Below are 26,035 nucleotides of genomic sequence, written 5' to 3'. Positions count from 1 at the left end.
GTAGCCTAAAATTTGATGTATATGTATATAATGGCTTTCTTAAAGGCATATAAATTTCAAAAACCAAATTACACTAAGCTTTTAGTAAATGATATTATATAAGTCCAGATCAATAAGCAATTAAAGACAGTATAAATGTCTTCACCATAGCTGGGATATTTCTTAAACTCCATATCAGAGATGTATTCTACATCTTAAATTCCATCTGAGACACTCAAGAGAGTTCTCAGAAGTTGCTTAGTGTGCTGAGCCTTGACAACTGGTTTCATTATGAATGCTAACTTAGCTTCTTTTGTTCTTTACCAAAATGTCTGAATTCTAAGGGCATACAGAGTTTCAAGCTAAGAAAATAAGCCAAAGAGAAAATTTTACTCACAAATGTGTACCAACTACTGCTTGCTGTTTGGCACTATCTGCTTCTGTGCTTCATATTAAATCCTTCAACTTGCTTCACTGTGCACGTGCTGGAGTTGGAGGCACTTTTGTTCCTGGGAGAGAAAAACAGGAGTTAATTGAGAAACTAGAAGATAATAATATTAATTGGAAATTCCAATTTCCAACTGGAAATTCTCCAAATGACAAAAGTCGTAAAGATATACATCTTTAGACTAAGAAATGAATAAAAGAATAAAGAAAGAGCCAGGCATGGTGGTGCACTACTGTAATCCCTGAGGCTCAGGAGGCTGTGGCAGGAGGATCTTGAGTTCAAAGCCAGTCTCAGCAACTTTGCAAGGCGCTAAGTAACTCAGTGAGACCCTGTCTCTAAATAAAATACAAAAAAGGGCTGGGGATGTGGCTCAGTAGTTAAGCGCCCCTGGATTCACTCTCCAGTATCCTCCTCAAACAAATAAAGAAAAAAAAAAAATAAGCTTACCACCAATTTTAGTCCCACAGGCAGTACCCTATGATTATTCTTCAAGTAAGACATCTCTATCATTGTTTCTTATTTGAAGTTAGAAAAATATGACAGAGAAAATATATTTAGATTAATAATATTATACGTTTATTTATATGTGCATAAGAAATAAATTTCCATTCACTTAAAATGTTTTTAAAATGGAATCAGTAATAAATATACATGGCAATGTACATAAGAACATATGGAGAAAATAAAGTGTTCCAAAAAATCTTGTCTTCAACCCCTCAGGTCTCCAAAGGCAACCTCTACTAGTTTGGTGCATTGTTCTAGATGAGATACTCTTCAAATTCTTAAAGTCTATCTGAAGCATAGTGAAAGCTTATATTCAGAAATAACACTGAAAAGACATATCCCAAAACAATATCAGCTTTGGGATATTATAAATTGAATTTTTATACTAATAAACAATGGACATCAATTGTTAGAAACACATTTCTTTGAAATGTGCTGTTCTCCACATTCTCTTCACTGCATTTCAGTCTTCTTATTAACTTTGCACTAGAACATCTCAAGAGTCTCAACATTTCATTCCACAGTAGCACCATTTCTTATGAGAATCTCTGAGTTTGTAAAGAATCATGGACTTAGAACACATAGGTAGACAGTGAAAAAACAACTTCTGGAGAAATCCAAAATCTTCTGTACTTGAACTACTTAAATTTAAAAGCAAATAAAACTTTTGCACTAAGATTTAACATTACTGTCTCAATCACTGTGTTTTCTGCTTAAATAAAACAGATAAGAATTTGATTATTTTTCTCCCTCATTGGACTAGGGCACTTTGAGCAAAATCTTTTGGCAATAAACAAACTTCTCATTTGGGGTTAATATATTAATTCCAGAAGTTTTGTCACTTAGCATCTACTAGGCAACAAGCACATGATTCTAATATAGCTAATGAAACAAAATCCTCCTCAGAATCAAAGATAATTTCAAACTTCACGTCCCCTGCCCCCTGTATTCACACAGTAGATTTACTTTTGGCTGCACTTAATTTCTTCAACTTGACTTAAAAATATTTAAAGAAAGTTTTAGATATCTACCTTAAACCACAGACTTTATGTACACACATAAATACATGTAACAAAAATATAACTATTAAAACAAACCCTCATTTATATTAGCATCTAGAGTCAAGTTATAAACCACTGGTAGAAAAATGTACCAATTCGGAGACACAATGATTCAAGCCCAATTTCTCACTTTCTAATCAGAACACTGGATACCATAAAGTCTAGAAAGTCACAGAAACAACTTGAGTTAAATTGTGGCGCTAGAAATTTATATAATTCTACAATTACAAACAAACAAAAACTCCAAACCAATTCTTTAACAGATACTGTGTGGACTTGGTTCAAGGTTTTTATCTAGGTCACCCTGTTTGGGTTCTCTTTCTAAGCAATTATGGTGTATCAGAAAAAAAAAAATTGTTGAGATCCAGGGTTAACTCCATTTTTTAAAGAAAAGTCACAGAACACTTTGAGAAAGATCTATTAGTCACAGAAAATTTCAGCACCAGAAGGGAAAGTACTAATTCTAAGATGAGGTAGCCCTATCAGACAGGGAGACAACACACAACTTCCTTTGGAAAGAAAAACAGCTTAGGAATCCACAAGACTCGGAAACCAAAAAGATGGCAGGTTCCCCCAATTTAATTGCACGGATAGACTAAGTGCTAAGTGCAATTTAAATCGTCCTAATTTCCCTAAGGGTTTTTCTTGTGGGATTTCATTAGCCAAGAGGATTGGGGCAGAAATGTCTTCTTCCCCGGGAGAGAAAACATTCCCGATCACTAACTGGTTCGATATTTGGCATAAGCTTTGTTCATCTTCTGCAATAAAAAGACGCCACCACTTTAGAACGAGCGCTCTTCCCTCTGCCTAGTTGGGGTTTTTCTTTTGCCCTAGAAGGGGGACTCCTGCAGGAAGGACCTTCTCCAGCAGCCCCTGCTTCTGCGCTCCCGGGGACCTGCGAGGCGCAACGCCGGCATCCCCGCCCCGGAGCAAGGATGCTCATAGAGCCGCAGGGCCTTCCCGGGGACGCACCGCGGATGCCACTGCCTGGGCTTCCAACCGGCCCTTCTTTCCTGACAGTATTTTCCACAAAACCCAACAAAAAGCCACTTTAAACACCGCGGGCTCAAGGTCAAACCGGGCTCGCCAGCCTCTCCCCGGCTTCCCAAGCCCGCTCAGGTTCCATGCAGTCAAATCCGAACTTCTGCACACATCGGGGCGCCCGGCTGGGAAGGCCAGGAGGCGGGCCCGACTGCGGCAGGACCGGCCGCTCCGCCGCCACGCTCTCCTCCGCTCCTCGGAACCCGAGGGCGACGAGATGCTGAGGAGGAAAGGCCTGCGGACTTGACTGCGGCCGGGGCGACACCTCAGGTGGGTTGGGCCATCGCGGGCTCTCGGTCGACCGGAGGGTCACTGCCGCAGCGCTAGGCCCGGAGGACGGCTCCGGTGGGAGTCCCGGATCGGGAAGACGTCAGCACTCACCCCTGGGCCCGCTGGAGAGTCCCAGAGAGGGCCGCCGCCCGCTGGCTCCCGGGGCGCTCGGGTGAGCGCTCTCAGAGGCCGTTGGCCGAGCGCACTGAGGCGCCGGGGCAAAGCACCGGCCAAGCGGCCCTCAGCGGGCCAGCAGAGACGCGAGAACGGCCAGGACTGGCCCCTTTCAGAAGCCGTAGAGGAAGCAGGTTTCTGGTCATGTGATGCGGGAAAGGGCGGACGTACAGCTCACGCACAGGAGTGGGGACCCGCGAGACGGCGGTAGAGAGACATCTTTGTTGTGGGCAAAATACGCCGACCTCAAGTCACGTTGGAGGTACTTAAATTTGATCCACGGTTAGCGCTAATTAGCGTGCGTGATCTTAGTTTACAAGGTAAACCTTTGGAATCCGGTTAAGATAACAGCTTCTCAGACCACCTGCGTCAAAACGTCTTTGGTGCGAAGCCCAAGAGTCTGCATATTACTCTCTAAGCCCTCCAGCGAAGGACCCTGGAAGGGGGAAGTTCAGTTAGGTCTCCTGGTGGTTCGCAGCATTCTTTAGCTTCCTGGGAGCTCTCTCCCACCTAATTTCTAACACTTCCTTCTGGAACTTTGGGGTCCAGAGCTGCATACCGAGAATGGTGCTCACTAACCTAAGGACAAACTGACGCCAAGCCAAGAAACACAGCCTGTGTAGGCCTCGGTAGTGAAGAACCTGACGGTCCTCTGCATTTATGGCTGTTTATCTTTGGATTTAACCAACCTTAGATGGAAAACATGTGTGTCTGCATTAAACACGTACAGACTCCCCACCACCTTGTTAGTCTGCCTAAACAGTAGACTTTGACAACTATTTACATCGTATTAGGTATTATACCTAGTCTAATATTTATTTAAAGTATATGGAAGGATGTGGGTAGGTTATATGCAAAAGCTATACCATTTTATAAAGGACTGGACCATCTAGGGATTTATCTATCTGTGGGGGTTGTGGAACCAAGTCCCTCATCCTTGCCCTGAAATTACTGTGGGAATACTGTTTACACATGAGTGAAGCACTTTTCTAGAATCAGAGAGGTTACCAGTCTTTAAAATAATTTGGGAAGCTTTCCAAATTGTGTTCTTGGGCTCCATCTTAATATTGGTATAAGGAAGGTTAAATTTCCTCTTAGCGTCTCAGCTGGGCCTAATAATCAAATTGACAAAAAACAGATAAGAGAAAGAAAGCATACAGATTTTGTTTAGTAATTTTTACTGGAGTTGTCACTAGAAAAATGAAAACCCAAAGAAGCAGTTATGGTCCAAATCTTATATACTGGGTCGAACAAAGAATAGTAAATTGTGAAAATGTGAGAAGACAAAAAGAGTGTGGGTCAAGGCAGCTGACTGTGGAGAACTGGGCAGATAACAGCTAGTTTAACAAGGTTGGTTTGTACTCCTTTTCTCAGACTTGACGCCCTGACTCTGACGATAAAGATGTCTTTCTTCCCAGTACAAGGAAGTCACCCTTCATGTGGGAGTTTTATCTCTTGGTTTCAGGAAGAGAGAAGAAGGCCAGAGTGCTTGTTTGCATCTGCCGTTTTCTCAAGTGCCTTTGACTCAAAATAATCTTTATGCCAAAATGTTATATTCTGCTACCCTGTAGTGGCAAACCATTTTTTTAAAAGAATAGATTCAATAAAAATGATGAGTCAGTCCAAGTCAGCATCTTGGGGGAAGGTAGAGAAGCTGGGTAAACTGTGATCAAAACCTTAAATGAGAGTCCTACTACTTCCATTAACCTTTCCACTTCTTCAATACTTAGTTTGGTTTTTGCTCCTGCTTTCCCACAAAGAAAAAATGTTTTTGGATAACTTTCAAATGAAGATTGTGATAGGGTTATAAAACCTATAACCCTTAACATTATTATAAACCATAACACTGATCATTGTTTATCTTCTGACATAATAAGATTCTGCTAAATTAAATGAGAGTGTTGTAAAATGTCAAAGTACCTAACACTTTCTGGTAGTAGATTCTCTTAAGGATGGGTGGAGGGTTGCATTTTCTCTCCTGTGCTTAGAAACTGTACACTCTTTTTGTGTGATACAGCTTCATGTTGGGTCTTTCTTCTCTTCCCTCATTAATGTGGATATTTCTGTTTACGATTTATTCCATCATTGACTGTTTTTGCAACCTCATAGTATATAAATCTAAATTAGTACATCCATTTCATCTCATCCTGATGCCTTAGTGTTCATTGAAGCTTTGTTCTCAATAGGGTTTCAAACTAAATGTTTTTCCCTCTTCTCCATCCAGATACTTTTTCAATTCCTTTTTTCCCCCTCATCATGGCAAGATTTATTTTTCTAGTCAATAAAGTTCAAAATACTGAAGTTATCTTTTACTGTCTCCTAAGTTAGTTATGACAATTAATATGTAGTGTCAACTTCACTGGATTAAAGAATGTCGCGACCCGTTGCCCGCAAGGAAGACGCAACTCAGGAATCTTCTTTCAGCGGTTTATTCAGGCCCTTGATATTTCTTCTACTGATCCCTCAGTTGCCCCTCCCAGCCTTAATATAGCATCTCAAGCCCCAATGCGAAGCTGCCACATGGAACTTTTTCATAGGGTGCTGAAAAACCATGCGCCAACTCTCCCAAATAAGGAGTTGTTTGTCACATACCACAGCGGAGCCAGCGCCATCTTGTAATGGCGACCATAATCTGCATAAGCGGCAGAAACGGCTCACCACAAAAGAATACCCAGATAATTGGCATAACGTTCCAGGTATGCCTCTGAGGGCATAAGGACTGAATAAACAAGATCACCCTCACCCAATATAATGGGTACCCCCCACCCTACTGAAGGCTGTGATAGTAGAACACCCCCGCTCCCCATCTCTCTCTCTCTCTCTCTCTCTCTCTCTCTCTCTCTCTCTCTCTCTCTCTCTCTCTCTCTCTCTCTCTCTCTCTCTCTCTCTCTCTCTCACACACTCTCACACACACACACACACACAAAGCTGGGATACACATCTTCACTTGCCCTGGAACATTGGAATTCTGGATTCTCTGGTCTTTGTACTTCAGGACTTATACCAGTAGGCCCCAGTTTCTCAGGCCTTTGCTCTTTGACGGAGCATTCCACATATCAGCAACCCTGGTTCTCAGACTTTTGGACTTGTACTCAACTACGGTTGTCTTGCAGATGGGACTTCTAGGCCTCCAAATCACATAAGCCATTTCCCACAATGAGTTCCTTCTCATCCATCCATCTATCTATCTATCTATCTAATCTGTCTGCCTGTTTCCACCCTATTGGTCTTATTTTTCTGAAGAATCTTGTCTAATACCTAACTCATGCTTTAGATTTTTCTCTCTTCAATGCCAATTATTTGCTTTATCTGTTCTTACTGGTAGGCCATTAACCATCATCTAGGTTTTTACTCTTTTTACTAGCCTACACATCTTCAGTCTTTTTCTAATTCCACCTAGACATTGAGTCAACAAGGAACCTAGTTTTATAAATTGTGACATCTCAAATTTGAAGTCCCAGTTTGAAAAAAATTGTTGATTTATAGTTATATACAAGTTCAAAAGTCTATTAACAGTAATCCAGTAATTTTTAAAAAACTTGAAAGTATGAGATAGCCTGACAAGCACCGTATATATAAAGTCCTCAACTTATGATAGTTCAGTTTATGATTTTTTTTAGTTTTTTGATGGTATGAAAGCAAAATGCATTCAGTAATAAGCCATTCCTTGAATTTCAGAGTTTGATCTTTTCCAGGCTAGCAATTAGAAAATATCTTTCTGGTTTGTGCTTGCAGTAGATTCGGCAATAAACCACATGAGATTTCCAATACTTATTATAAAACAGGCTTTGTTTTAGATGATTTTGCTCAAGTATAGGCTAATGCAAGTGTTTTGAGCACATTAGACAGGCTAGGCTAAGCTATCATGTTTACTAGGTTGGATGCATTAAATGCATTCTTGATTTAATGGTATTTTCAACTTCTTGTAGGTTTATCAGGACATAACCCCATCATAAATTGAGGAGCATATACTACATATTGGACCTTCCAGATTATTAATTCCAGATTATATAATAATTCCACTCATTTTCTCAAAATCTTCACCAAATCTTCAGTACCAATCAATGAAGTAAAGTTCAACCTGGTATTCTAAGCCCTATCTAACGTCATAGACTTACTCTACTGTGCCTCTCTATTTATGTGTGTGCAGATATTATATAGTTCTTAACCACTAGATGTTCCCTGAGATTGTTTCATTATTTCATAACCATTTATTGTTATCCATTCTCTTCCTGCCACTTGGAATGCCAACTGACTTCTGATTATCTTCTGCTTCTTAGAATCATAACATCCCTTAAAGGATTACTTAAAGTGTCCCCTTTTTTAGGAATTATTTGCTGCAGTTTCCACCTCCTGAATCACTATTTGTCGTCTCTTCTAGCACTTACATATTCTGCCCAGTATTATAATTGTCCATGGATATGTCTTGTTTTCTCTTACCATAAAAGAGAAACATATTGAGCATGTTGTAGATCTCAGATATAAAGTAATGAGACATATTTCCTTGTTCAGCTCATAAATTGGAATTGAAGATAATTCCAAAGCAGTAGTTCTAAAAAGAGTTGGAGCAATGGCAACATGTTTATAAAAATCATAGCGTCAATATAAGGGGAGGAAGGAACATATTTATCTGAATGTTTATATTTAGCCTGGTTATGAAAAATTAGTTACTTCTTCCTCTGTGTTTGCTTATCTGTTAATTTCCAGTACCTATAACACAAACCAGAGGAGACACTTACTCTTAATGTTTTGAAAGTGCCCCGCTAATAGTTTGTTATGATAATAGTTTGCCATTAGAGATTGATCTGATTTTCCTTTCCAAACAGGCTTATACTAGAAAGAAAGATAATGTGCTTGATCACCAGGTTGATTCTACTTACCAGCTGTAAAAAGTAAGTTTATTAAAATGTTTTTGTACATTTTTTAACCAAAGAATTTACAAATCATATTTTTAGCTTACAACTGAGAGTATTTCTAAGATATTTATTTGTTCAACTATTTTTTTTTGTCTTGTAAAAATTATTACCCAGGATCCCTTCATTCCATTTCATTCCTTGGTTGTATCTTTATTGTCATTTAATACAGCCTGAAAGTTCCTTTTTCTGAGATTTCATATTTTTTCCCAAATCTCTACATATGAAATTTTATGAATTGTTTTCCTGGATGAGGAGTATCCATTACCATTTATCAAAATGTATGACCCATAATTTCTATAATCTATATGCTTTTCAAAATTACTGGCTTATAAAATCCCTTAAAAGCTTCAATAGAAAAATGAGCAAAGACATGATTAAGGCTTTCACAGAAAATTTTTAATAAGCACTCACTCAATTAAAATGACATGTTTAGCCTTAGTGATAACATGGAAAATGTAAATTAAAACAATATGCAAAGATGTAAAAGAACACTTTGAGGACAACTTCGGCAAGTTAGAAAGGCCCTAAGCAACTTAGTGACACCTTGTCTCAAAATAAAAAGGGCAGGGGGGCTGGGGATGTGGCTCAAGCGGTAGCGCGCTCACCTGGCATGCGTGCAGCCAGGGTTCGATCCTCAGTACCACATACAAACAAAGATGTTGTGTCCGCCGAAAACTAAAAAATAAATATTAAAATTCAAAATTCTCTCCCTCTCCCTCCCCTTCTCCCCCCTCTCTATCTATCTATCTCTCTATCTCTAAAAAAAATAATAACAATAATAAAAAAATAAAAAGGGCAGAAGGGCTGGGGATATAGTTCAGTATTAAAGCACCCCTGGGTTCAATCCCCAGTACAAAAAATAAATAAATTAAAAATAAAAGGGCTAACCTTTTTACAGAGCCTTTTTTTTACATCTACAAAAGACCTAACATTGTGGAGTAGAATGAATTGGACATAACTTTCCTGTGTTCATACTTGAATACATGACCAGTGTAATTCCACATCATATACAACCTCAAGAATGCGAAATTATATTCCATGTATGTATAATATGTCAAAATGCACTCTTGTCACATATATCTAAAAAGAACATATAAAAATTAAAAATAAATAAATAAGCCACTAATATAAAAAGGGCTGACATTGTGTGAATCTTTTAATTTTTCTTTTTTGTGATTTATACTGAGGGAATGATTGGACAAATGTAGAATGACATGATATTTCTACAATGAAACTAAGTCTCCATAAGTGGAGGATTATTGACTTATTTTGTATATCCACATGATGTACCACGATATAAATGATTAGTACTTATCTACTGATATAAAGATTGGTCCACAACGTATTAAGTTAAAAAGAAAAATGAGGGTTGGGGATGTGGTTCAGTGGTAAAGCATTTGCCTAAGGCCTTGAGTTCAACCTTCAAAACTGGAAAAAAAACAACTAATAATAAAGCATGCTTCTAACTAATTTTTGTTTAAAAATTATATAGATAGGAAAAAATTCAGCAGGGGAAATGTACCTTAATTTGACAGTTATCTTGGGTTGGGGTGAGGATTAGATCATAATAGTCTTTATATTCTTCATCATAATTTCTATATTGCCTATTGTTTTCACAGAGCACATCTAATTTTACAATCTAAAATTATTTTTATTTTGAAAAAACAAATGCCAAATATAATTTTTTCAGTTTTATTCTAATAATACAATAAAATAATATTTTAGCTATAATTACAGAAATATTAGTACATTACAATATATTGTAATTTTGTCAGGATATAACAATATAAAATATTCAATATATTTTAAATATATTCCATTTGGTTATAGAGTAAATATTAAATTAAGTTTAGTAGCAGTTACATTTGATACATAGAAAAATCTTTGTAAGTTAGCAATAAAACTTGAATTTAGACATTTTAATACTTTTATAAATAAATTAATAATGTTTATCTTGTAGAAACAAAGAACTCTGAGAAATCTGTTGTTTTAGCACACTGTGAAATTCCAAAGTTGAAGCCCCAAATTTAAAAGAAACAAGTTACTTACATTTTATCTACAAAGTTAAGTCTTCATAACTTTTTTAAGCCACATCTAAATATCTGGAATATAATTCATGAGCTGAATTTTAATGCTCACTCTTAGAATTATGACTGAACAACTGCTGTTTATGCAGCTTCCTTGGAATTTAAGGTTTTAGCATCACTTGTCTTCCTCAGAAGTCAAATACTGTTAAGAGGGCAAGAGGAGATAGAGCTTGCAATTGAGTGAGTGCCAAGCATTTGCCATTAGCACCAGTCAGGAGGTTTTAGGAGCAAAAGTAGATTGCCTTTGGGTCGTCTGTGAATTTGGACTTTTAAAAGAGGCAACTATAGCCAGTGCCTTGAGTGTTTGCCTAGAGCAGCTTTTCTCAGTCTTTAGAATACATCAGAATCATGTGGAAAGCATGTGAAGACACAGATTTCTGGCCTATACCCACACAATTTCTGATTTCCCAAGTCTAGAAATGGACCTAGGATTTGCATTTGTAACAAGTTCCCAGACAGTGCTGACATTGTCCATCCAGGGGCCACGTGTTGAAAACTATTGGCCTATGTAGATCAGTGAGCCCTCTTCACCACTATGTACAGTTGAAACTGTAAGATATTTTTAGGGCAGGTTAAGTCTTAATAGTAAGTGAATCTAAGTACATACTTTGAATGACATCCTGCATGTCTCAGTTTGGGGGTAAAAATGGCTTGACAACAAGCATATGAAAAATGAAGAATGTAAACCATATCAGTACTCCAGAGTCACATTTTCCCTTACAAGGCAGTTGAGTCTGGAGCAATAGCCTGAATTTAAATTTTAGCACCACTGATTGCACCTTAGTGAATCAAGAAGCATCTTCAAAACTGTCTCATGATGCCTGGCTCCTAAGACTCATCGAACTATGCTATCAGCACATATAAATGATTTTTTAAATGTTTTATAGAACAGTGCTTTTTTTGTGTTGTTCAGACCTTAGCTTCTAAGGGGTCTAAAAGAAGCTGGAGGTCTTAGGCTTTCCCTGGGTAGGGATCTTATCTTCAAAACTTTACTCAGGCCTTCTGAGTTATAATAATGAAATGTAAAAGCAACAATAAAAGAAGAATATAAGGTGGGAGAACAACTCATGTATATGAGATTTTTGTTTGGTTGGTTGGTTTGGTGCTGGGTTTGAATGCTGAACATACACTTGACCTCTGAGCTACATCCCCAGTCCCTGTATAAGATTCTTAAGAGAAGCAATAATTTACCTTTTTCTGAGATATAGATCAGAAACAGTCCCTCCCCCCTTTTTTCTCTCCCTCTTTTCCTCTTCTTTTTCTCTAATTTAGTTTAGTGCCTGGAACATAGCTTGGTGCTGATTACAATGCCTTTTAGTTGAACTGAGGAAGCCTGGGAATGTATCAACACACCAAAACAAGTCTTAAGACATATAGCTACCAAATTATACAATTTATACATTAAGGTTTTTACACAATGGTCTCTCTCAATATGGTTTGAAGAATGTATAACATAAAAAATTTTTTTGTTGTTTATAAAGAAAGGATTAGAAAAGTAAAGGAATAAATCTGAAAAAACAAATAATGGAATATTTAGAGCAAAAATATTGAGCATGATAAACCAACAAATGCCATAACCTTTCATGAATTATTGAACTATCAAACCCAATTATATATGTGCCAGCATTTATAGGGATGGGGATAAAGTGCACATCTAATAAGTAGTATCCTTGTTATTTTTGTGGGTACACTAAACAAGAGAAGTTAAAAGTTGACACATTTGAAGGTATATGTAGCTATGTCCTATTAAAGTTAATTCACTTAGTGTGAATATCTTATCTACTTTAAATACAGGCAGCCTATATTGACAGATGAATTCAATGAATAAACAAATCTTCAAAGAAATATAAAATAAGACCAAGGATGTTATGATTCCATTCAGGGAAATCTTCTTTGGCCTTAGTTTGGGGTATGTTTGAAAGGGTCCTGGAAAAGTCATGAACTTCATCAGTTTAAGCCTGTGTTCCCTCAGGCCATAGGCTGCTCCACAGGTCTGAAAGTCCAGTTCTGTTCATGATGCTCTATTATTCCACGGGACCCTCTCTCCTTCTCCTCTTGTTTCAGGAAGGAGGTGGCAGGGCAATCTAAGACTGCATTAGCCTCCCTCAGCCTCAAAGACTGGAAGAGGAGAGAACAAATATCTCTTATCTTGAGCATTCCAGCTCTATACACCCACCACTTAGATGGCGGTCTGGGTACAAATGGAATGCCATTTCATTGATAATTTGTGACAGGCTGTTGCCTTACCAGAGGAAACTTTGAAACAATACAATTTTAGAGACCAGGATCACAGAACTACCTTTGTTGTGTGGAGAAACAAATCAAAACTGTACTACTTAGCCTTCATAAACTGATATTGTTTGGTGAGAGAAAATCCTAAATAAATTTCTGTTCCAAGTCATTACTTTGTTATGTGGGAGAAAAAAAAAAAAAAACAGCAGTTCCATTTCTTTTACTTCTTCAGTGTCCTTTCTTCATGCACACCTGACAGCGACTTATTATTTTTTCTAACTCCCCAGCTTTCACAGTTGATGGAATAGGTTTTCTGAAATAAAAACAAAGCAGTGGCAACAAAAAAACTCATTAAATTATAGTAAAAAGTGGAATATTTGATGGATATGAATTTTCTTAATATACCTATTCTAAATTTATTACAAGAACATTTTTTATAGAAGAGGTAAATTTCTGGAAAGATATACATAGACACACACACACATACACACACACATACATATATATCAGCATTTTATAATTTAAGTTGTATTTCAGCAGCACTCAGGAAACATTGGCCTTGATACAAATTTACAAGATCATCTTTTTTTTTCTGATAAAAACTGTTCCCACTCCTTAAATAATCTGTATTATTCACAAGTCTTCTAATACAGTACAGCAGATCATTTAGTGGCTTTATTTGTTAATTTATTATATATTCATATATAAATACTATGTTGAGTGATAGTAGAAATCCCATATTTGTCTGTAGTTCAAAACTGTATTGACTTGTTAACTTCAAAACACTTATAAATTAGGAGTGCCAAGGTAAACAGGTTTTTATATTGGCATGGAGTGGGGAATTAAATGTGAGAACATCAATACATAAGTAAAGAAAAGCTAATGGAACACCTTTGGAGTTCTGCAGTTGAGTTGATGAAGCTTAATGTTGAATAGTTACCTGAACATTCTTTCTGGGTTTAACGAAGCCAACCAGAAACTGTAGGAATTTGAATAGTAGTTGCACGTTCCTCTTCCATGACATTCTATAAATGGACTGGCTCGGAATTCCTCCAAGCAGGAGCCAGGGGATGCCAGCGCTTGCCCAGCGCCCTCAGAACCTGCGCTTGTGAACTATCACAATAAAATCTGAATAAAATCTCTGTCCATTGATGTTCAAATGTTCAGTTCTCTACTTTTTTGAAGGGTGGGGATTAATATAAACTGCAGGGAAATGAACCATAGAAAGTGGATTAAACCTCTTGTACTTCTTTATCCAGATTTGCTAGTATTCTAGCCATCTTTCAGGTTGTGATATAGTCATCAGAAAGAAGGAAAAGTTGTTTCTTCTTCCTGGAACACTCCTTCCCTATGTCTGATGGCCTTTTTTTTGTTGTTGTTGTTCTTCCAGCATCTGCATACAGGTGACCTCAGGAAGGCTATCCTTGACCTCATCTGACCTCTGACATTACCTTGCCAGATTTCCTCCATAGCACCTGTCGTCAACTGGACTTCTGCTGCCATTATTGGGATTTTATCTGTTTGCCTATTACCTGTCTTCATCACCGGGATATAAGCTTTGTGAGAGCAGAAACTTTGGCTCCTGATATTTCTAGCACCTAGAATAGTCATGGCACATGGTAGTGTTCAATAAAAATTTTTTTTTAATAAGTGAGTGAATGAATAGATATCTGTGAGCAAAGACGGGGGAGAACATGTTATGAACAATTACAGATTATTAATGGGCAAATCGATCATAGTCATGGGACCCTGAGGAAATTACTTCATTCTTATTTGTGAACTGTAGATGATACAAACTACCTTTCAGGGTTATCATTAGGATTATAGAGGATATATATAGGAACTGTCACACATATACACAAATAGACAAAAAGATAGTTCATTAACAATACATGGTAGTTGCTATTAATCTAAATATTGTGTCTTGAGAAGTCTATTTTTTTCAACACTTCATTACTCAGCACAGGTAACACTGTTTTGTTTTTAAAGAGTATATTTGCAAACTGTCAAATATTTGTGGCATCTTGCACACAGTTTCAGGCAGTGTCCATTGTGGGGACTGTACGTATTTCACCCACATATTTCACCCAGTACAATGTAATATTCTGCAGGGAATATTTGCTATAGTTTTGCTGTTCCTTTTCTCCTTACCATGATAAAAGAAAATCCTTTCCAGAGGGAAACCCAGCCATGGGGACATGGGGGTATGGTGGTGGTTTGGCTGTGAACAGCTATGGTCATCGCAGGACCTTCACAGACGGTGCATCTGTAACACGAAATCAACATTGTGCTGGCATTGCCGCTTTCTGCAGTGTTTCATTCCATTACAAGCAATGCAATTCATTTGGTTCCATTGCCAAATTAAGGGACTGGATTTTTACCTGCTAATAAAACTCTCCAGGGCTCTGCCAGTAATTGGAGCCATGTCCATTGGCATCAGAGCTGGTGTTGACAGCCAGTATGAATAATCATTCCGAGATGCAAAATTACATATTTCGTCGACATTACAGAATAAGAATGGCATGGTGGTAAATCGCTGCAGGCAGCTCCCAAGAGTCCCTAATACAATATGGAACTGAGTATCAGTTAAGATTATTCTATTAAATTAAGATTATTCTATTAAAACAGAGAGGCAGCCTGATCAAAGACAACACAAGCTAGTTATTTGTAAAATGTCATATTGATAAGTTTTAGTCAAGATGGAAATAAAAACCCAGCAGGCAAACAAATCCTTCTATTCCCATCCTTAATACTTCGTATGGTCCCTTCTAATCAGTCTAGAACTTGTGAGCTGGTGTAGTTTGGTTAAAGCAATGTCTTTGCTTCAAATTGTTTTAGTTACTCAGAACAACTAATAGTCACATAAAATTTTCTTAGAAAAGATCATTTGGGGATTAAAAAGAAGACAGATATAACCAATTAGAACAAATTAAAAAATAATAAGAAGAAGAATAAGAAGAAGACAGGTGTTTTAAGTGAAAATGATTTTCATTGAACCTGACAAGCTTGACTCCTTCTAGCATTTTACATACCAGAATGCAACTTAGACTTCAGGCCAGTTGCTCTCTTTAAAATGTACTGGAAGACACCTGAGGTTGTTTTTACTTATCTTCAGAGGAAGCACCCCAAACTAAAAAGTTTGCAATCTGCATATGGAGCAAAACAACTGGAAACTCTGACCAGAACATTACCAAGGTCTTGTCCATGGGCTTGCTCATTTCCTTGTACAAAGAGAAGAGAAAACCCACTGTAGAGTGGCTCTGTCCCTTCTGGACATGCAGGGATCACTGTTGCTTGACTGTGACGGGTGAAGACAAAGCCCCTCTTTCTTGTCTCCATTGCTGGCAAGCCAATATCTCCAGGTTTTCCCTTCAAACCTGGTAACCCATCTGATCCAGGCGGTCCTTTAAAAACCACATTATAAATGTTGTAACACAAACAGAATCTCAGACTTGTTTTCTGAAGTACTAATTTAAATGCTTTTGTGTCTCTGTTAAGCTTCAAATATAGAAAGGAATCCTAGTTATAAAATGACCAAGCAATATCATTAAATGTTAACTAGTTAGTCACAAAGTCCTCTTATTGATATTTGTGTGTGTTATCAGGTCTTCTTTATCTCTGAATTCTCTTGTGATACCTAGCACACAATGGCCTGTATGTGAAAGGTATATGCACATCTTTTATGAACAAATATGTATGGGTCCTCCTACAATGTGAGGGAAAAGAAAGAAAATATCTACAATTAGAAAGTGTGTTCAAGTAGATACTAAGAAATTGCTTAATGCTGTGGATAAATTCAATAAACAGTTATAAGAAATAATGAAATTTATTTTTAAAGGTGCAAACTTCAATAAACTTTCTGATCCATTAGTAAGGCAAAAAATTCTCACGTGTTACTATAAAAATCCACAATTGCCACAGTTTGAATACAGGAGAGGCACACATTCTTTACTATCCCTAACCCCTACTCTCATTCACAAAGGGCTATAATTAGTCCCAAGCAAAAACACCTTCCAATATCTGCATGGGAGCTGTAATGTGATTAGCTGAAGCAGGGCAGGAGATTAGCTTCTCTGCCAGTGCATGGTATCTAAGGCTATTCTGCACCTCCAAGTAAGGGGCCAAGTCTATCAGTTTATCAGTGTTATGAGGCATCCATAGCATTGGACTATGTCTTCATATAATAATTCTCACCATAATTTGTATTGTAGTACTGTTGTTCTTGCTGTTGCCCCATTCAGAAACCCTGCCTTTATCATTATAGTTTATAAATTAATAGAATTATTAATTAGGGCTTTGTTTTTTTACCTCTTTGAAAACACACTGTGAGGAAAATGTAAAAATTAACAATACTGAGCACTTGTGAGAATACTAAATCAAAGTTAACTATGTAGTTAATATTAATAGCATAATATTTGAATTTTTAGGATTTAAGTTTCTAGTCTTTATTATATCTGGGCATATGTACATATAAACAAACTGGGAAATCACATGTAGAAGTTTTTCTTACTTTAACAAAGTTAGCAGTCCTAAAAATATAAGATTGGGACATGTTGGTATTTTCCAAAGGGATACTTTGAAACTTTTACAGAAGGTAGATTTAGATTCAGGTTATCAACTGACATATATAGCTTCTATTCAGACATATATAAGAGGCCCCTTTTCAGTACACACACAAGAATTGTTGAGTGATGATATGGTTTTTGTTAATGAAGGGATATTCAAAGGTGACATGATTAGACTGTAAGCTCTATAACCTAAGTAGTCCATCCTAGCTTGAATGGACTTGACTGGGCAATAACTGTGGGCAGGTGGGGTATGGAAGAAGGAGGTGGGTCACTGGAGATTTGTCCTGGAAGAATGCATTTTCACTGTGGCTCTCTTCCTGAACTCTAACACTCTATCTTCTTCCCAGCTGGCACGAGCTGAGCAGCTTCCTCTGTCACCACTCTTCCACCATGATGTTCTGCCTTATCTTGGGCCCAAAGCAATGGAGTTGACTGACTATGGTCTGAATCTCTGAAACTGTGAGCACAAAATAAACTTCCTCCTCCAAGTTGGTCACAATGCCTAAGGTTGACTAATGCAAGTGATATTCACCATAGTGTAGTTAAAAGATGACATTCCTAAATAAGAAAACTAAATTGCTCTACTATTCATCTCAAGATAATATTTTCCTAACTTTATATTCATGTAACACTCCTATAACTACCAACTCTTATAAGTAATTTAAAAATATTGGCCTTTCTAAAAATGGAACATCCACTAGAGCTTCATTAATTCTATCTGCCCCGAGTCTTAAGTTGTACATCAGGCTGAAAGTTTAAAGTATATATGCCCAAGGTAAGAAAACTAGTGTGTTCCAGTAATTCTTAATTTCCCATCTTCTTCCACACAAGCTGTTGATCTTTGGTCTAATCTGAACAAAACAAACTGAAAGACCTAGATTACCCTTATACTCACACATTCAGACAAGACCCCCTTTTATATTGAAACAGCACGCTATCAACAAAGGAATCAACTGGGTATTTGTTTACCTTGCTCTCCTTTGTGGCCTTTGTGGCCTTTTTCTCCAGCTGGTCCAGGAATTCCTGGTTTTCCATCCTTTCCAGGTTTGCCTCTTGGTCCGCAGGGTCCTAGGCAAAAAACAACAGTACCTTCATTTCATAATGTCAGGATAAAAGGTCAGGTGGCTAACCATCCCCGTTAACCTGGGATTTCCTCAGTTTCAGCAGTGAATGTCCAGCATTCCAGGATGACCCTCCATCCTGGGCAAAGTGGGATGGTTGCTCATCCAACTTGTTACCTCTGCCTCCCTCACAAAAGACCCTAAAATGAATTATTAGTATATCAAATATAGAAGTTTAAAATTGTGCTGCCATTTTGATTTATTCTATTCCAGAATTGACTCGGCCCATGTATGATCAAACTAATAGGAAATATCTCTCATCTCCCATGTGATTCACAAACATTTACAGCATGATAGTTCCTTTTGGAAGTCTATTATAATATGCTAAGTATATGTAAAGGGATTAGTTCAATTTCCAAACACAAATATTTTTAAAAGATTTTAAAGTCATTTTTCCTAACACTTTGCTGTACAAAGTGTTAGAAAAGTTTAAATCTATAGAACTTGGGTATATTTAGGCAGTCATTTCAAAATAGAGCTCCAAGGTTGACAGCTGTCAGAGGAGATAGACGTAATTCCTCCTTTATCTTAAGAGGGCCCAAGTTTATACTATATACATCAGTTTTCAATAGATTCTAAGGATTTTTATTTGTTGGTCAAGAGTAATTGAACTCAGTCCTAAAACTGATTACAAAAAAGCCCACTACAATGTTTAAAGTTTTCTGTGAAGTTGTATCATTTGCCTCCAAAGTGCTTTACAGGTGTCATGGTTCAATCAGTTCCTAGAGATCCTAGTCACTGCTGCCAGGTCCACACCTAGGTTTCCTGGTGATCCCACTGGCCCAGGTTCTCCTTGCATCCCTGGTGGTCCAGGTGGGCCAGGTGGCCCTGGGCTTCCTGGAAGGGAGATGATCTTAAGTGTGCCAGGATCTCCACGGACACCTGTTGATATAAAAGCAATAAGATGAGGGCTTTGTGGATGAGTCACCCTTTTTTCATGGAGAACAGTAAATTGTATAGAGATATATTTACCGGGTGGTCCTTTTGGCCCAATTGGCCCTGGAGGTCCAATTGATCCCCGAAATCCTGGATCACCCTTTTCTCCTTAAAAAATAATAAGAAGAAAAAGAATGATGCCATACAGGACAACTGATTTCCTGGTTCTAAGGATAAATTCTGAAAGTTATAATTAGAGTTTTATGGCACAATATGGTGATGGCCACAACTTAAATATGTTCCTTAAATATGTTCACATGGGTTTGGCATTCCATTTGTACATAATCAGTCATGTTCCTCATTCTATAAAATATAAGCCCCAAAGTCAGCATTTAGAACTTGTATTTTAGTTGGGTGCTGTGTTGCACACCTATAATTTCAGATATTTGGGAGGATGAGGATGTAGCTCAGGGGTAAAGCACTTGCCTACCATGCATGAGGTCGTTGGCTGTATCCCCAGTACCAGTGCTCCATTCAAACACACACACACATACACACACACATGACCCAGAAGAACAAGTGTATAAATCTGCATATAAAAATTTTCTTAGTTTTCCCCCACTAACAGTGTGGTTTCAAGTCTTTGAGATTTTTCAACTTTTTGAAATTATGAAAATAATAAGCACATATGGTAAACAGCTAGAAAACAGTACTGTTAATATTAATGAAGCTCCCCTTTGCTCATCCAGATACATATCAATACCCTAAAAGGTAACTTTAAACTATTTCTATTTTAAGCTTTTCTATCATTTCCATCCTTAAATTATAGTTCTAATTTTTAAGTCCCTTGGGCTTGGGTGCCAGTGGAGTATTTATGCATGCTAGGGTCCTAATTGTACTGATGCTCACTGTCTGTGGTGTTCACAGGAGTGCAACAAACATTTGTGTGCTCTAAATGTGAAAAATTGTATTTGTATATAAAGAGCAGTGCACAAAAACAGTACCTTTTATGCCTGGAAATCCATAGAACCCAGGATCACCTCTGAGCCCTGGAAGACCTGGGGTACCTGGTGTTCCCTATATTTCAAAAAGAAGGGAGCAAAACCATAGATAAATTTTAAAAATTATGATACTCATGGCATTTTTTAAGCAAAACGAATGTAACATTATGTTTGATGAGAATGAGATAAAGTTGACAAACATATTTTACCATCCAATCCAGTGATTTAACTATCTATAACTCTGTCGCCTAGACCTCTCCTTAGGACTGTTATTTTTAAAAAGAAATAAAAATTTCCTTTAAGTCCACAATCAAACATACTTTCTAATGTTATTGTATGTTTTTTAGTATTGAATACAATTATATATTTTATATCCTGATTGAGTTTGCTCAGTATAGGGGCATCTTTTAGGAAGAATAAGCACTAGACCACCAGAATGAGAATCAATATCTGCATTTGTAATGGTTGTAAAGATGATGGTGCCATTGTTGGGCATCATTCTACTAGGCCGTGGAGGTAGAAATTCCTCCTGGTGAGAGTGATAGAAGGGAAGTGTCCAAAGATGGCAGTGGAATGGGAGAAAGCTCTTGACAGATACTTTTGGCTGGGACACATGACCTAAGTGGGCAGCTCCCACCATATGAAGCTCCCACTGTTGCTCCTGAGGCCATGAGATGCCCAAGTGAGGCCAACAAGGGGAGAGGAGCAGGGCTTCTGAGCTATATGTCAAAGTGTATATTAAATCTACTCTCAAATTGTCCACAGGAATTGGACAGAATGCTATTGTTGAGAATAATGAGCTGAAAGTCATGAAATATGTAAAAAATAACAAAACTTGCCTTTGCGCCAACTGTTGGTGGAGGAACAAGAGCAAAGAAAGGACAGTCCTATTGCTAAGAAGCCAAAGGGCCAAGAAGTGGATGAGGTAGTGCAAGGCTACAAGAGGAGGAAGAGGAAAGACAACCATCTGTTCAAGGACTTTCTATCTTCAGATATCTGCTTATTATCTTGAGCCAGGGGAACTAAGGAGGGCCTGGTGCCAGGACAAGCCCTGGGGTAGGAGGGAACTGCTCTGTGCAAAGAGAGAACTGTTAGGGGTCAGTCAAGAAGAATTATCTTTCAATTGCAAATGTAGAAGCTTTTGGCCATGAAACCACTAGGGGATTGAAATGTGAGAACACTTTATAAACCAGTCTTTCTACCTCCCAGTGTCCCTGGAAGAACTTAGATGCCATCATAGGATCAGTGCTGACAATTTTCAAAGCATTAAGGAGAACATGAGAAGCACCTACAGGCTGGAAAGATAGATATCTCATTTTTTTCAAAATTAAAAGGTAGATTCTAGAACCTAAATACCAAGAGAACCGGAGAGAGTTTAACTTGATTCCTGACAATGGTCTTGCCAAAATATCTCTAAATTTGCCACTGATGAAGATAAGAGGCAATCGGAGTTAAAGCACTGAGGATCTGTTTTTTTCCTATAAACTGTCAAAGCACCGGTATCTGTGTCATGTCTGTGTGTGGAAATGCTGCACAGGGCAACCAGGATGGATTTAAGGCTTGGTGAATGGCCAGATCAGAAGGCAGTTAACTAAGGGATTAATTCTAACTTGTAGAGAGGACTCCAGGCACACAGAGCTGCTCTGTCAATGCTTTTAGAATAAACAAATGATGTCTTGCCTCTTAGTCTAGAAAACTGGATCCCCATGACTGACCTCTGCTTAGCCCTGCATCTCCTCCTGATGTGTCTCACCCCTACCACAGCATCCAGTGACAGAGTTGTGTGCCCTGTCGCTCACACACACTCATCATCTCTGCTCTGAAAGCTTCTCCTCCAGGCTCCCATCTTTACTTATCTTGTTTTTCTGGATGACTGCTCTGCATATTTTCAGACTCAGGCCGGGAGTAACGCTTCCTAAGCACCTTCCCTTCACAGGAGGGACGGAACACCCTCCCATGCTCCCTCAGCCCTCCCTCATTCCTCTCAGCAAACTGTTTGTGTCTGTCTTCTTCACCTTATTGTAGGCTCCTCGGGGCAGAGGACTGTGTGCATTTATTGTTCGATCAGCACAGAGTAGACGCTCTATAATGATCATCAAGCTACACTTCCTGTCCTACATGTTTCCAAGGGACATACATACACAAAGGAATCAGCATATTGAATATGTTACTAAGAGAACACTGGGGGAAGAGGCAGAGGGCATTGAGGGAGACGCCGAGTTGAAAGATTTGGGCTGGGAGCATGGGTGGGCCTAAATGAATAGCATGGTATCCCCAAAAGGTAAATGTAAAAGTCCTGCACATAAGTCGCACATATCAACAACATAAAGCGAGACATGGAGCAAATGTAGTAGCAGTTCATGAGGAAAAGGCACATAAGCTCAACTGACCATAAGTTCAATGCGTGACAACATGGTAATGGGCAGCCAAAAGGCCCATGCAAGACTTTGGGTTGGATTCCCAAGATAGTGGTGGTCAGGATGGTGAGATGCTTCCCTATTTTAGCCACCCATGGAGGTATTCCTTCCAGAGGTCTTTCTTCCCAGGGACTACATTTTAAAGGGAGATATTGACAAACTAGGGTGTACTCAGAATAAAGGCAAGGTTGATCAGCAGTTTGATTTGAAAAATTCAAGCATTTATCTGTGTAGAAAATAATTGGGAAGAAATGGTAGCTATTTAGAAATGTTGGAAGTATATGATGGTGAGATAATAAACAGGATAGCACAGATTGGTTGGAAAGCCTATTGTAGAGGGGAACATGATGTCATTTTGGATGATTCTAAACTGGGTGCTTTTGTCCACTGGAATTGTTCAGAGGTTAATTAACCAAGGGTTAGGAATGCTGTAGAGGTGATTTCCAGAGAGACCAAAGTTTTAGAGGCTTTTTAGGGGCCAGATCTTCCTAACTCTTAGGATTCTTTGATTTTCTGAATCCTTGTTCTTAGGGGCACAGCACAGATGCATCACAAATGCTAAACTTGTGTTGCCTCCAGGTGCATCTGATCCTGGCAAATGGTTCACAAGAGTAAAATAATACTTTTGGATTAATAATTAGCAAATATAAATATTGACAATATGTACTCTACCTACAATATAACAACAGTCATAAGTCAATATTGCATTAGTAATAAGTCAAATGAATTTTCCATACTCACCGGATGACCTGGTGGCCCTATATCACCTATAGATCCAGGTGGACCCCTTGGGCCAGGCTGGCCCATAAATCCTTTGTCACCTTTTATGCATTTTACATGACTCCCTGGAGGTCCAGGGGAACCTGGATCACCTAAATTCACAAAGAACCTGTCATTATTGCCAGTAAGAGATCCTAGAAAGTTCTATCAGAGATTTTTTTTTCCAATAAAGTGTAAACCCTGAAACTTATCCTTGCAAACATCCTTTCCTCTGCTGTGTGTGATGGTACCGGGGTAAAGACAGAATAAGATAATGCCAGTAAAGCACCCAGTACAGTTAGGAATAGCTTCTCCATACAGACAGTCTATTATTGTGCCTGGGCCCTAGACCTGATCTGTAATAGAAGCTCAATAAATATAGGTGTCTCTTTCAGTATCATTGATTTGTACTTGCTAATCTTTCAAGCAGGCTGCCCTACCTCAACACCACCACCAGTCTAACAGCTGCGAGAACCGTGGCTCCAGGAAGAATGGAGGCCAGAGGCAAAAGGAAGCAATGAAGTCCCACAAAGAGGATGAGAACTTCAGATGTCAAATGTGACTTTCACTCTATCTAGCTTAAAAGTAAACCCTCTACCTGGATATCCTCTTGAACCTGGTGGACCTCGATTTCCTTTTTGGCCAGGGATGATGGTCCCAGGCTGACCTGGTGGCCCTGGGGGTCCTGCTATGCCCATGGGTCCTCGAGGCCCAACATCTCCCATTGTTCCCTTCCTGCCAGGGAGGCCCGGCCAACCAGGGGCTCCCCTGTCTCCTTTGGCACCTGCAAACAAGAAGACATGGTAAGTTTCTGTTATGCTTCTGTAGCTGGACTTGCAGGTTTTGGTTATTTTCAGTAAGGTAGATACTTCGTGTGAGAGTATCAGAGTCATAATATATATATATATATATATATATATATATATATATATATATTTTTTTTTTTTTTTTTTAAATAGGCTGATAAATGAAATATGGGTCTACAGTTCTTCCTTCAACTGGCAGTTCGATCCTAGCATATTAAAAGTCTCTGTCAGATTGTTTTAAAAGAGAAATTAATACCTGTCTCAGGACAGTTCTCTAAAGATCAAGTGAGATAATATACAGACAAAAAACATGGTATAAACTCTGAAGTGTTATATGAATGTAAGCCACATCTATTATTATCTGATGGACTGTGATTCCAATGACATTGTTCTGTTACTGATAATTCAATAGAGCATTAAAAGTTTACTTCATGGTACTGATAGGCGCATTTGAAGTACTATCCAGCTAGACCCAGGTCAAGGAGCAGCAGAGCTACAGTCCCTGTTGTGTCTTCTGGTTAATTCTTCCTCAAAATGAGAACACTTAGTCTGGGAGCTTCAAATTCAGCAAGAGGTTTGGATTTATCAAAGAAAAGCTCCCCCAAAGTCATAATTTAACATTAACTTGTTCACTTTCATATCAGAAAATCTTCAAGAGATTGTGCTTTGACATTCATGAATGAAAAATGTACAAACTGGAAATAATCTCACTTTTCTCTCTCCCATCTCTTGAGAGAGTAAATGGCATGAAAATAGCAGACAAATTCGAGGAAAGATGGGGACTAGTGAAGGTGAGGCTGGCAGCTCAGAGTGAGAGCCTGGGACATGATTATGTGTCAAAGACTTAAGAGATCATGAAAATAAAATTGATGAATGTTAAATATCTAGGCCCATGTCTATCCACATCCTTTAGCTTTTTAGTGCCTGTAATTTGTGCTTTTCAGAGAAAGTATTTAGATGACTTTGGCTCATTTTGAGCTCCGTGATGCTATATTTGTATGGCAATGATTTGAAGCATCCAGATGCTTGGGTTGTACATTCTATGATCATTAAAAGAAGTCCTTGTTCTGCAATATGATTTCTTCTTAGGATTTGAAGGATCAACTAACTGAATGGATTCGTACCTTCCAAGTCTCAATGAACTGTCCATATTCAGTTACCCGGAGGGACTGAGGTACATCATCAGTTACTTAAACTTTTTTATTTTAAAGGCATTTTTACCTATGGTCATTTTATATCACATTTTACTTGCAATGAAATGCTATAATTTTTTTGTCACTCCAAAAGATTAGATTTTGAGCTTAGCCTAAAAATATGAAAAGAAAGTTTCCTTTTTTCCTGCACAATTCTGGAAGTAGACAATGAATAGGGGAGGGCTTCATGGTCTTGGGGCAGGAGGGGTCTGGAACACAAAGAAATACTGAGCTCAACCAAAAGGACAATCAATCATCAAGAAGCAAAGGGAGAAAGACCAGCTCCTTTCTACTTTCATATTGAAATCTTGGGTCAAGGGACAGTTCCTGTCCCTGTAAGATTCTCAATAGCTTTGGGCTCCTCTCTGTTGGTTCTCTCAGCAGCAAGAGCTGAGGCTTTCAGTGGGTCTAGGCCTCTTTGTTAATGAAATACTCCTGTGCATAGGACCAAAGGCTGAAAAGAAAATGTGTGTAATAGTCTGATATTTCTCTTGGGGATGTGGTTCAGTGATGAGCGCTTGCCTGGCATGTATGAAGCCCTGAGTTCAATCCCCAGCACCAAATAATAAATAAATAAATGGA

General features: G+C 38.3%; 2 protein-coding genes and 2 long non-coding RNA genes across 19 annotated transcripts in view; 2 read left to right on the top strand and 2 right to left on the bottom strand.

Annotated features, from left to right (window-relative positions):
* Positions 1–3,553, bottom strand: part of Mff (mitochondrial fission factor) — a 31,749-nt gene extending 28,196 nt beyond the window's left edge. For all 13 annotated transcript variants that reach the window (XM_040267928.2, XM_040267930.2, XM_040267934.2 and 10 more), the window contains exons 1-2: positions 3,415–3,553; positions 377–488 (exon numbers count right to left, since the gene is read on the bottom strand). The gene's annotated coding sequence lies outside the window, so the exon portion shown is untranslated. The remainder of the gene's footprint in view (positions 1–376; positions 489–3,414) is intronic.
* On the top strand, positions 2,552–25,435 carry LOC110598253 (uncharacterized). Of its 2 annotated transcripts, none has more exons than XR_013424343.1 (3): positions 2,552–3,303; positions 23,885–24,257; positions 25,350–25,435. It is a non-coding gene; the product is annotated as an uncharacterized LOC110598253 (long non-coding RNA). The 2 variants fall into 2 exon arrangements; XR_013424342.1 differs by lacking the exon at positions 2,552–3,303 and adding an exon at positions 17,468–17,739.
* LOC144365647 (uncharacterized) lies at positions 3,602–14,362 on the top strand. The gene is made up of 3 exons (XR_013424340.1): positions 3,602–3,739; positions 8,304–8,369; positions 14,103–14,362. It is a non-coding gene; the product is annotated as an uncharacterized LOC144365647 (long non-coding RNA).
* The window catches only part of Col4a3 (collagen type IV alpha 3 chain), a 132,540-nt gene continuing 116,576 nt past the window's right edge, over positions 10,072–26,035 (bottom strand). For 2 of the 3 annotated variants that reach the window (XM_013359116.4, XM_040267927.2), the window contains 11 exons: positions 24,053–24,238; positions 23,437–23,567; positions 20,282–20,354; positions 19,374–19,445; positions 19,158–19,283; positions 18,250–18,348; positions 15,904–16,116; positions 15,094–15,271; positions 14,864–14,978; positions 13,653–13,825; positions 10,072–13,025 (listed from right to left, as the gene is read on the bottom strand). In XM_013359116.4, the coding sequence (XP_013214570.2) occupies positions 12,941–13,025; positions 13,653–13,825; positions 14,864–14,978; positions 15,094–15,271; positions 15,904–16,116; positions 18,250–18,348; positions 19,158–19,283; positions 19,374–19,445; positions 20,282–20,354; positions 23,437–23,567; positions 24,053–24,238 (1,451 nt within the window). In that variant the 3' untranslated portion in view covers positions 10,072–12,940. Of the gene's footprint in view, positions 13,026–13,652; positions 13,916–14,863; positions 14,979–15,093; positions 15,272–15,903; positions 16,117–18,249; positions 18,349–19,157; positions 19,284–19,373; positions 19,446–20,281; positions 20,355–23,436; positions 23,568–24,052; positions 24,239–26,035 lie in introns of those variants that run through there. The other variant, XM_078018115.1, reaches the window with a different exon arrangement.

This window comes from Ictidomys tridecemlineatus, chromosome 7 (assembly GCF_052094955.1).
Source record: "Ictidomys tridecemlineatus isolate mIctTri1 chromosome 7, mIctTri1.hap1, whole genome shotgun sequence".
Taxonomy (NCBI): Eukaryota; Metazoa; Chordata; class Mammalia; order Rodentia; family Sciuridae; genus Ictidomys; species Ictidomys tridecemlineatus.
This window is presented reverse-complemented; position numbering and strand designations above follow the sequence as displayed.